Source organism: Scatophagus argus, chromosome 10 (genome assembly GCF_020382885.2).
Source record: "Scatophagus argus isolate fScaArg1 chromosome 10, fScaArg1.pri, whole genome shotgun sequence".
Lineage (NCBI taxonomy): Eukaryota > Metazoa > Chordata > Actinopteri > Scatophagidae > Scatophagus > Scatophagus argus.
Genome location: NC_058502.1, coordinates 24,372,606 through 24,384,934, shown reverse-complemented (window position 1 = coordinate 24,384,934; position 12,329 = coordinate 24,372,606). Strand labels below are relative to the sequence as shown.

At 42.8% G+C, this 12,329-nt stretch overlaps 1 protein-coding gene and 1 long non-coding RNA gene across 2 annotated transcripts; one reads left to right on the top strand and one right to left on the bottom strand.

Moving 5' to 3' along the window:
• The first annotated feature begins 3,835 nt into the window (after positions 1–3,835).
• LOC124066397 lies at positions 3,836–4,138 on the top strand. The gene is made up of 2 exons (XR_006844590.1): positions 3,836–3,976; positions 4,094–4,138. It is a non-coding gene; the product is annotated as an uncharacterized LOC124066397 (long non-coding RNA).
• A 3,951-nt stretch (positions 4,139–8,089) lies between these two features.
• On the bottom strand, positions 8,090–11,035 carry LOC124066300. Its single transcript, XM_046402565.1, has 4 exons — positions 10,154–11,035; positions 8,742–10,023; positions 8,262–8,660; positions 8,090–8,118 (listed from the first exon to the last, which is right to left on the bottom strand). The coding sequence occupies exons 1-4, from the start codon at positions 11,033–11,035 to the stop codon at positions 8,090–8,092; spliced, it is 2,592 nt and encodes an 863-aa protein (XP_046258521.1).
• Between the last annotated feature and the right edge of the window lie 1,294 nt (positions 11,036–12,329).

Here is a 12,329-nt window from a genome sequence, read left to right as displayed (position 1 = left end):
GTTCAAACCATGTTTTCTGTCTAATTCAGTCACATTTGACAATATCTTTGCCAAAAACTTGATTGTACACACTTCTGTGAGAAAACTGCACTCAACAAGGTGAAACTCATGTTTCCTCACTGAAAACTGGTTTATGGTGCTTCTTGTGAAATCAGCTGGAATTTGAGAGAAACAGAGGTCCAGCCATGTTGTCTGTCTAATTCAGTCACACTCGACTACATCTAAGCCAAAACTTTGACTGTGCACACTTCTGTGAGGAAAGTGCACTCAAAATGCTGAAACTCAAGTTAACTCACTGAACACAGGCCAAAAAGTACTTTCTCCTTCATCAGCTGGACTTTCAGAGAAACAGAGAAACTGAGGTCAAACCATACTTTCTGTCAAATCCAGTCACATTTGCCTGAAACAAAGCCAAACACTTCATTGTGCACAGGTCTGTTAGAAAACTGCACTCAAAGTGAGGAAACTCGTGTTTCCTCGCTGAAAACAACTTTTAAAATGCGTCTTGTGAAATAAGCTGGAAATTGAGAGAAACAGACATAAAACTGTGTTTTCTGTCTAATTCAGTCACATCTGACTATTGCTGAGCCAAAACCTTGATAGTGCAGTCTTGTGAGGAAACTGCACTCAATATGCTTAAACTACTGAAATCAGGCCATAAAATACTTGTTATGTGATCACCTGGAAATTGAGAGAACAAAAGGCCAAACCATGTTTTCTGTCTAATTCAGTCACATTTGACTAATACTAAGTCAAAAACTTGAATTTTTCACAGCAATCAAATAAAGCGTAGTCAAAATGGTGAAACTCATGTTTCCTCACTGAAAATAGGTTTTAAAGTGCTTCTTGTGAAATAAGCTGGAATTCGAGAGAAACAGAGTTCAAACCATGTTTTCTGTCTAATTCAGTCACATTTGACAATATCTTTGCCAAAAACTTGATTGTACACACTTCTGTGAGAAAACTGCACTCAACAAGGTGAAACTCATGTTTCCTCACTGAAAACTGGTTTATGGTGCTTCTTGTGAAATCAGCTGGAATTTGAGAGAAACAGAGGTCCAGCCATGTTGTCCGTCTAATTCAGTCACACTCGACTACATCTAAGCCAAAACTTTGACTGTGCACACTTCTGTGAGGAAAGTGCACTCAAAATGCTGAAAGTCAAGTTAACTCACTGAACACAGGCCAAAAAGTACTTTCTCCTTCATCAGCTGGACTTTCAGAGAAACAGAGAAACTGAGGTCAAACCATACTTTCTGTCAAATCCAGTCACATTTGCCTGAAACAAAGCCAAACACTTCATTGTGCACAGGTCTGTTAGAAAACTGCACTCAAAGTGAGGAAACTCGTGTTTCCTCGCTGAAAACAACTTTTAAAATGCGTCTTGTGAAATAAGCTGGAAATTGAGAGAAACAGACATAAAACTGTGTTTTCTGTCTAATTCAGTCACGTTTGACTAATACTAAGTCAAAACCTTGATTTTTCACAGCAATCAAATAAAGAGTAGTCAAAATGGTGAAACTCATGTTTCCTCACTGAAAACTGGTTTATGGTGCTTCTTGTGAAATCAGCTGGAATTTGAGAGACACAGAGGTCCAGCCATGTTGTCCGTCTAATTCAGTCACACTCGACTACATCTAAGACAAAACTGCACTCAAAGTGAGGAAACTCGTGTTTCCTCGCTGAAAACAACTTTTAAAATGCGTCTTGTGAAATAAGCTGGAAATTGAGAGAAACAGGCATAAAACTGTGTTTTCTGTCTAATTCAGTCACATCTGACTATTGCTGAGCCAAAACCTTGATAGTGCAGTCTTGTGAGGAAACTGCACTCAATATGCTTAAACTACTGAAATCAGGCCATAAAATACTTGTTATGTGATCACCTGGAAATTCATAGAACAAAAGGCCAAACCATGTTTTCTGTCTAATTCAGTCACATTTGACTAATACTAAGTCAAAAACTTGATTTTTCACAGCAATCAAATAAAGCGTAGTCAAAATGGTGAAACTCATGTTTCCTCACTGAAAAAAGGTTTTAAAGTGCCTCTTGTGAAATAAGCTGGAATTTGAGAGAAACAGAGTTCAAACCATGTTTTCTGTCTAATTCAGTCACATTTGACAATATCTTTGCCAAAAACTTGATTGTACACACTTCTGTGAGAAAACTGCACTCAACAAGGTGAAACTCATGTTTCCTCACTGAAAACTGGTTTATGGTGCTTCTTGTGAAATCAGCTGGAATTTGAGAGAAACAGATGTCCAGCCATGTTGTCTGTCTAATTCAGTCACACTCGACTACATCTAAGCCAAAACTTTGACTGTGCACACTTTTGTGAGGAAAGTGCACTCAAAATGCTGAAAGTCAAGTTAACTCACTGAACACAGGCCAAAAAGTACTTTCTCTTTCATCAGCTGGACTTTCAGAGAAACAGAGAAACTGAGGTCATACCATACTTTCTGTCGAATCCAGTCACATTTGCCTGAAACAAAGCCAAACACTTCATTGTGCACAGGTCTGTTAGAAAACTGCACTCAAAGTGAGGAAACTCGTGTTTCCTCGCTGAAAACAACTTTTAAAATGTGTCTTGTGAAATAAGCTGGAAATTGAGAGAAACAGACATAAAACTGTGTTTTCTGTCTAATTCAGTCACATCTGACTATTGCTGAGCCAAAACCTTGATAGTGCAGTCTTGTGAGGAAACTGCACTCAATATGCTTAAACTACTGAAATCAGGCCATAAAATACTTGTTATGTGATCACCTGGAAATTGAGAGAACAAAAGGCCAAACCATGTTTTCTGTCTAATTCAGTCACATTTGACTAATACTAAGTCAAAAACTTGATTTTTCACAGCAATCAAATAAAGCATAGTCAAAATGGTGAAACTCATGTTTCCTCTCTGAAAATAGGTTTTAAAGTCCTTCTTGTGAAATAAGCTGGAATTTGAGAGAAACAGAGTTCAAACCATGTTTTCTGTCTAATTCAGTCACATTTGGCATCAGAAGTGTCTTAACATCAATCCTGGAGCAGTCATCCAAACAACTTGACTGTTCTTCTGTTAGGACATTTTTGTATGAAGTCATGGCTGTGATCAACAGCAGGCCTTTAACCACTGATTACCTCTGTGATGCTTCTTGCCCCGAGCCCCTGACACCTAATCACATTTTGACCATGAAGTCTACAGTAATCGCTCCACCTCCTGGACGATTTGTTAGAGAGGATCTTTATCTTCGTAAAAGATGGCGTCGTGTTTAGTTCCTGGCCAACAGTTTCTGGTTGCGATGGAAGAGAGAATATCTCTTGAATCTTCAGTATCGACAGAAGTGGACCAAGGAACAAAGAAACGCAAAGAAACGCATCCAGAAGACTGTTACACTACTGGAAGCAGATTGAAGGCCTGAGTTTACACTTTCATCCTGTCATTATAAGCTTATAAGCAGTAGTTGAATCTTAAAGTTAGTAAATAAAAGGTTATAAATAAGTTCATCACAAGTTCATATAGCTTCACATTAGGAATAAAGAAATGAAAATAAAATCACAGAAGATTTTGGTGGGAGTATAACTGTCATCAGTTACCTAAATGGCATGAATAATATTTCCAATATATAAATTAATATGGTTATTTCATTTGTTTATGGTGAGCATGGTTTTCATGGTGCGCAGTATATTTTTGTGTTGTATTGGGGTGGAATCTTCTATTCTACTTCCTGGGGGACATAATTCAGGGACGTACAGGAAAGGGATATCTTGAAAAACAGCGGTAATCCAGTTTTCGCCTACCAGGACCAAAGAAGGCTTAAGCTTTATGTGTGAGATGTATTTGATGAATATTGCAAGAGAAGAATGTAACGCGGGTCATTTAACGTTTGAATGGACCCCGGTTGTGGAATATTGTTCTTGAAGAAATGTTATGAAGAGTGATGAACCTTTGTGTGCAACGAACCTAGCTCCTTTTGGTAACAAGCTGCCAGCGAGGTAAGCTTATGTCTCTCAATATTGTAGAGTTACGTAGTCATCTTCTAAATTGTTAATATTAACTTAGTTTTGTCTAATATGATTCATATAAATTTATTTGTTGTTTGTTATTGTCAGTTTTCACGGGACGAAGCTGAATAAAGAACGCCCTGTAGTTTAAAAGAAAACTCCGTTTCCTCGTGTTACTGTGGGAGCTACAGCCATGTTAGCACTAAGCGAAGCTCAACGACAAACAGGACGGGGATCGGAAAAGGAAAGAATCTAGATGATCGTGCGGTTAATAAACTTTTCCTAAAGTGCTTGTGTACTTATTTGTAAGAACCAACCACAGTAAAAGCTAACACAAAATATGTCGACTGAAGTACACCAATACCACCGAACACCTACGCTAGCAAGTGAATGAGTAGTGCAAGAACAGGAAGTGACGCAATACGCAATACGTTACCCAACGCTGTGGCAGAGGCAGGTACAGAGCTGCTTGGTTATACACACAAAATTGGGGCTCAGAGTGGGTGGAGCGCATTCACAACTTTCAAACATCCCTTTCTCCTGCATTTTCCTTGTCCAGTCTCCAAACCTTTCTAATTCCTCTTTCATTTCATCCTTTGGAACTTTCTTCTGCCATCTTTCTATTGTTCCTGCTAACACCGACCCAAGTGAGCCGGATTTACAATCCCTCCATTTATCCAAGCTTTTATGTGACATTTGAAACACTATTACACGTGTTATACAGAGAGGGTGAGTGGCACAGTGCCCAAGTGAGGACCCGATCAAGAAGCTTCTACACGGAGTGTATTACTCATTGCGCTTGACCGTTGAGGGTTATCCCAGTCTACTCACTCGTTTTAACTCACCAACATCTGCAACACCTTAACTGAAGTATCCCTATTGTGCTATTCCAAACCCTGCGTGTACACGACCACTTGAGATCTGTGTGATTGCAGGAATTCTACAACACTCTATGCTGTCCGATACACTGACACATGCACAGTGAAAATATCAATGGAGTAGGAAACCACCTCACATCTTCATGAAAAATAACAAACTTATCCCTGTGTTCTCATGAACAACTTTATCTCTACAGATCAACATAAAAATCAAAGAAAACTCTTACCTCATAAACATGTTGAAATTGCTCAGAGTGGGTGGAGCGCATTCACAACTTCCAAACATCCCTTTCTCCTGCATTTTCCTTGTCCAGTCTCCAAACCTTTCTAATCCCTCTTTCATTTCATCCTTTGGAAATTCTTCTACCATCTTTCTATTGTTCCTGCTAACACCGACCCAAGTGAGCCGGATTTACAATCCCTCCATTTATCCAAGCTTTTATGTGACATTTGAAACACTATTACACGTGTTGCAGATGTTGGTGAGTTAAAACGAGTGAGTAGACTGGGATAACCCTCAACGGTCAAGCGCAATGAGTAATAGACTCCGTGTAGAAGCTTCTTGATCGGGTCCTCACTTGGGCACTGTGCCACTCACCCTCTCTGTATAACACGTGTAATAGTGTTTCAAATGTCACATAAAAGGGATTTGCTGTTTGTCATTCATCACTTGTTCATCATCAGAAATATATTAACAATAAGTGAGAGACAAATTCTCATATAAAGAGAAATTGTCAACAGAGAAAAGGAGTGATATCATTAGGTTAGCTATGCTCACTGAATGGTAATGTAACACCGGCTAATCATAATCTACCAATGTCTGCGTGTTTGCTCACTTGGTTATGCTTAGTTACAGTTGCCAAGCTACTATTGGACAGTCAGTGTTCTGGGGGCGGGGTTTACTGAATTGTCAGTTTGACATGATTTGGCTTTGATGTGATGATATCTTCAGAGGATCAAAACATCAAAGGCATTCTGCCCATTATAAATGGGACGCAAATTCTGCTGAGTTCAGTTCAGAATTTTTCAGAACACATTCACCTCTGTGTTATCATCAGAGGGAAAAACTCTCACAACAGTGGGAAAAACTGTGCCATCTTACAGGTTTTCACAATTGTTAAAACACATTTTTTGAATCCTCCTGTCCTTTTCTCAGAAATCTAAACACAAAACTTTTTTCTTAAACTGCATTCACAAAACCTTGTGACGGAGCTGGTTAGTCAGATTCTCAAAGATCAGCGGGTTCATGTGTCTGAAGATGTCATCAACCCATTACCAAATGTCACATAAAAGCTTGGATAACTGGAGGGATTTGCACAATAGGGATACTTCAGTTAAGGTGTTGCAGATGTTGGTGAGTTAAAACGAGTGAATAGACTGGGATAACCCTCAACGGTCAAGCGCACAGAGTAATAGACTCCGTGTAGAAGCTTCTTGATCGGGTCCTCAATTGGGCACTGTGCCACTCACCCTCTCTGTATAACACGTGTAATAGTGTTTCAAATGTCACATAAAAGCTTGGATAAATGGAGGGACTGTAAATCCGGCTCCCTTGGGTCCGTGTTGGCAGGAACAATAGAAAGATGGCAGAAGAAAGTTCCAAAGGATGAAATGAAAGAGGGATTAGAAAGGTTTGGAGACTGGACAAGGAAAATGTAGGAGAAAGGGATGTTTGGAAGTTGTGAATGCGCTCCACCCACTCTGAGCAATTTCAACATGTTTATGAGATAAGAGTTTTCTTTGATTTCCTATTCCATTGATATTTTCACTGTGCATGTGTCAGTGTATCGAACAGCATAGGGTGTTGTAGAATTCCTACAATCACATAGATCTCAAGTGGTCGTGTACACACAGGGTTTGGAATAGCACAAAAAGGATACTTCAGTTAAGGTGTTGCGGAAGTTGGTGAGTTAAAACGAGTGAATAGACTGGGATAACCCTCAACGGTCAAGCGCACAGAGTAATAGACTCCGTGTAGAAGCTTCTTGATCGGGTCCTCACTTGGGCACTGTGCCACTCACCCTCTCTGTATAACACGTGTCACATAAAAGCTTGGATAAATGGAGGGATTGTAAATCCGGCTCACTAGGGTCGGTGTTAGCAGGAACAAGAGAAAGATGGCAGAAGAAAGTTTAAAAAGATGAAATGAAAGAGGGATTAGAAAGGTTTGGAGACTGGACAAGGAAAATGTAGGAGAAAGGGATGTTTGGTACAGTTTTCCCCCTTCAGTTATCCAGCAAGTTAAACACATCCATACAGTAACTCTCAGGACCATGAAGTGATGTTGAGATGCTTTACTTGTATGAAAAGTGTGAAACTGAAAAATACATAAACAACAATATTGGTTCAGTATTGGTTTGCAACTTCACTTACACCATATCACATAACATAAGCATGACCAGCAGGTAAGTATTAAGCAAAATCAGTGTTACAGAATTAATGGAGCATTAATGAACTGATCTGTTAGTATACATAAACCAAAAAAGGCTACCCCAAGTGATTCACTAAATTCACCGACATCATAACAAAAAGTGGTCAAGAAAATGTGCTTATATCAAAGATACATCGTTTCACAATGCATGTACTTACAGGTGATGCCTTCTCAGGGGCTATGAATGAAGGATGGCAACAGATGAACACACATCAGCTTCACTAGAGCACACAGGCCATTTTTAGTTGGCTTGAACTAACTTCCTGTTACACAGGAAATACAAATCAGTGCTCAAACACTATACTACAATAAATGACCAACAGGAGTCACTAGAGAACCCAGTAACACTGCACTATGGTAAATAACCAGCAGGAGTCACTAAAGAACATTGAATAACAGGCATGGCCAGAACACTCCCCGTCTGGTATCTTAAAGATACCACTACTACATTCAACTAAACAGCTTGATCTGATGATAAGAGGTAAACCAGTTCTGATATGGGCCTTAAAAAGACCTTCGTCGCTCCTTCATGGACGACTTTCACTTCAGCTTTCCTTATGAGTCCATCTCTGCTGGGAACAGCTTTCACCACAACTCCCTGGCCACTTGTTCCTTCTGGATTGCTTATCTTTGAGAAGAACAACATCACCATCTCTTATGTCCGGCCTCTTGTGCTGCCATTTCTGACGGGTTTGCAGTGTACTAAGGAACTCCTTCCGCCACCTACTCCAGAATACATCAGCCAAACTTTGGACGCGTTTCCACTGACATTTGAGCATCTCTCCCTCGCTGATATCACCCTGAGGGGCCAACAATGTGGCTGCCTTTTGAGTTAAGAGCATGGATGGTGTCAGAATGTGAGGATGTTCTGGGTCTGATGAAACTGGAATGAGTGGCCGTGCATTATTGATGGCTGTAATTTCAGCCATAAGGGTGGTTAAGACTACGTGAGTGAGTCGTGCCTTACCAGACTGGAGAAGCATTGAATCGAGTATACGCCGCGTCACTCCGATCATGCGCTCCCATGTGCCACCCATATGTGAAGAATGTGGTGGATTGAAGATCCAGGTACACCTCTGGTCTTCTAAGTACCCCTGTACTTTGATCTGTTCCGAGGTATCCAGCTTCAGCTCCCTACATGCGCCAATAAAGTTGGTGCCACGGTCGGACCGTAATTGTTTGGCAGGACCACGGATTGCAAAGAACCTTCTAAGTGCATTTATGAAACTTGATGAGCTCATTTCCTCAATGACCTCAATGTGTACTGCCCTTGTACACATGCAGGTGGACAGCACTGCCCATCTCTTGCTGTTTGCCTGTCCACCTCTTGTGCGTCTTGTGGTCACTTCCCATGGGCCAAATACATCTAGGCCAACATAGGAGAAGGGAGGATCAATTTGCAGTCTCTCTGCTGGCAGATCTGCCATTTGCTGCTCCTCAACCTTACCTCTGAGCTTCCGGCACATAACACACTTTCGAATTATGCTGCTAATGCGTCGTTTACCACCAACTATCCACAACCCGCTTTCCCTTATAGCTCCTTCCGTAAAGTGCCTTCCCTGATGCTGCACTCTTTCATGGTGATGCCTTATGAGAAGAGTTGTGACATGGTGGCTTCCTGGGATTATGAGAGGGTTTGTTTCTCGCACCTCAAACCCTGTCTGATTGATGCGCCCACCAACTCGGAGTAGACCACTGCTGTCAATACTCGGTTTAAGCTTCAGAAGTGAACTGTGTGATGGGAGATCACGTTTTGCAGTAATGCACTTTAACTCCTCTGAATATGCATCGTGTTGCATATCTCTGAAAATGATGTTTTCAGCTCTCTCTAGGACATCCTTGGATGCACCTTTGCTACAGATGTGCCATCCGACACAGTTACCAACACCTGCTGGCTGGGTGAAGCAGTGAGCAATGTGATGCAGATGAGCCACTGCCTTAATGAGAACTTTCCAGTTGGAGAAGCGCTCCAGTCGCTTTGTGCCTAAGTAGCTCTCAGAGACGATGGTGGAAAGGGCCTTCACCTCTGGGCGAATCTCCATGTCACTGTCAGGGTCAATCAATTCAAATGCCTCTGGCCCATCTAGGAGCTGTTTGGGAGGACGATGGAGGAAAGAAGGTCCAGTTAGCCATGTGGTGCTGTGGAGCTTGGAGGCTGGGACAGATCGTGAGCCATGGTCAGCAGGATTCTGTTCCGTTGGTACATAATGCCATTGCTGGGGTTGAGTGGACTTCCTAATGCGCTGTACTCTATTACTCACAAAGACATAGAAGCGTTTTGACTGATTGTGGATATAGCCCAACACAACCTTGCTGTCGGTGTAGAACCTAACTGAGTCGAGTTTCAGGTCTATCTCTTCAACAATGATCTCAGCGATCTCAACAGCTAAAACAGCAGCACATAGTTCCAACCTGGGAATTGTGAGTTCTGACTGTGGGGCCAGTCTTGCCTTGCCGAGTACGAAACCTACTTCAGTGTGCCCATTGTGATCAGTGACCTTGAGATAAGCAACAGCTGAAATGGCTTTAACAGAAGCGTCCGAGAACACACACAACTCAGTATGTAGAGCTTTGGAGGGGGCCATGGTTGAGTATGTGCGTGGAACATGCAACTCTTTTAGCTCTTGGAGTGAGTCTCGCCACTTCATCCACTCGCCACACATACTCTCAGGAAGGGGCAGGTCCCATTCACTGGCTTGTGTTGAGAGCTCTCTGAGGAGCAGTCGTCCCTGGGTAGTTACCGGTGCCAGGAAGCCCAAGGGGTCAAAGAGACGTGAAAAGCACACCTCTACGTGTGTACGGTTTCTCAGTTTCAGGAACGTGAAATGTGAATGAGTCTGACATGATGTACCATCTCACCCCAAGACTGCGTTGATCAGGCAATTCATCTACAGCCAGGTCAAGATTTTGAATGTCCTTGGCTCGGTCCTCAACTGGAAAGGCATCCATCACTTTAGCTCTGTTGGAGGCTACCTTGTGGAGCCTGAGGTTTGAGACTGTTAACATCTTTTGTGCTTGTTGGAGGACTGTGACTGCTTCCTCCTCTGTGGGGAATGATTTCAAGGCATCGTCCACATAAAAATCTCTTTCCACAAACTGTCGGACCTCATTATCATACTCCCTCTCCTCTTCACGTGCAGCGCCTCTGAGCCCATAAGTGGCCACAGCTGGCGATGGGCTGTTTCCAAAGACATGCACCCTCATTCTGAAATCAATGACCTCTTTGCTCAGGTCATTGTCACGATGCCAAAGGAAACGTAGAAAATCCCTGCAGTCTTCGCGTACCAGAAAGCAGTGAAACATTTGCTGGATGTCTGCTGTGATGGCTACAGGATCCTTTCTGAACCTCATAAGGACACCTAACAGGCTGTTGTTCAGATCGGGTCCAGAGAGCAGCACATCATTTAGGGAGACCCCATCGTACTGGGCACTGGAGTCAAAGACAACACGAATCTGCCCGGGCTTCTGGGGATGATATATGCCGAATGAGGGCAGATACCAGCACTCTTTGCCTTCCTGCAGAGGTGGTGCCAACTCTGCATGATGGTTATGGAATATCTTTTGCATGAACTCAGTGAAGTGAGACTTCATCTCTGGGCGCTTATCTAGGGTGCGGCGTAGTGACTTAAAGCGGCTCATGGCATACTCCCTGTTATTGGGCAGTCGTCTTCGTGGGTTGCGAAAGGGCAGTGGTGCAACCCAGCTGTTTGTGGAATCCTTGAAGAACTCCTTCTCCATCATGCTGAGGAAAGACAGGTCTTCCACTGATGGTGCAAGTTTATTGTCATCTTTAGTTTGACAAAAAACTGACTGGCCCAAAGTCTCATCTCTTGTGCCGTGTAAGTGACTTCTCCCTGAGAAGTGGGCAAAGAGTTGGTGCTGATTTGAGGAAAACTTCTCCTTGACTTTCAAGCGGTTCTCACATGGACTGAAATGGCTTGGCCTGCCATTCTCTAAGACGAATGTCTTCATACTGTTTACCTCTGTCGACCTGTGTGCTCTGCCAAGGCACACATCTCCGATTATTACCCAGCCCAGATCTAGCTTTTGGGCATAAGGGGCATCGTTGGGGCCATTGCATTGCTTGCGGACTTTATGCACGCTCAATATGTCTCTCCCCAATAGCAACAAGATCTCAGCATTAGGGTCTAGTGGCGGTATTTCATGAGCTATTGCTTTGAGATGGTGGTGGTTGTGAGCAGCTGCAGGGGTAGGTATTTCATCTCTATTGTTTGGAACCATATTGCACTCTATTAAGGTGGGCAGCGGAAGGATTGTCTCACCATCCGCAGACTCTATAATAAAGCCAGTTGCTCTCCTTCCTGTGGTTTCAGCTTGTCCAGAGCATGTTCTCAATGTGTATGGGGATGATGTACCTTCTATGCCAAATGTGTCGAAAAACTCAGACTGTGCCAATGACCTGTTACTCTGGTCATCTAGTATGGCATACATTTTTCGGCTCTCGTGGCGTCTGCCAGTTGGATACACATTCACAAGGCATATTTTGGAACACGATTTCTCACTGAAACCCTTCCCGCACACTTCTGTGCATTTTGATGTGATATCTAGGTCGGTAGGGTCTTGCTCCTCCCCGCCATGCTGTGATGGAGGAGGAGATGGCTTGGTGAGCCATGGAGCTGGGCCTGGATGGAGAGCAGCTTGATGTCTCTCACTGTCACATTCAGTGCATTTAATAGTCGCCTCGCAGTTCCTCGCTACGTGCCTTGTGGATGCACAACACTTATAGCAGATAGAATGCTCTGTCAGAATCTTCTTCCTGTTTTCCAGGGGCATTTCTCTGAAACCCCTACATTTCTTTAGTGGGTGGGGTTTGCGATGTATTGGGCATTGTCTATCTGGATCTTCAGTATTTTGACTCTGGCGGTTGGCAAGAGGGGAACTGGAAGAGGATGAGACATTTGTTTTATGAACAGAGACTGGCCTACGTAGATTACCTTGACTCTCAAACCTGTTTTTTCTATTTGGAGTCGTGAAGGATGATGTGAGATTAAAACTGGGGTCATTACGTGCCTGG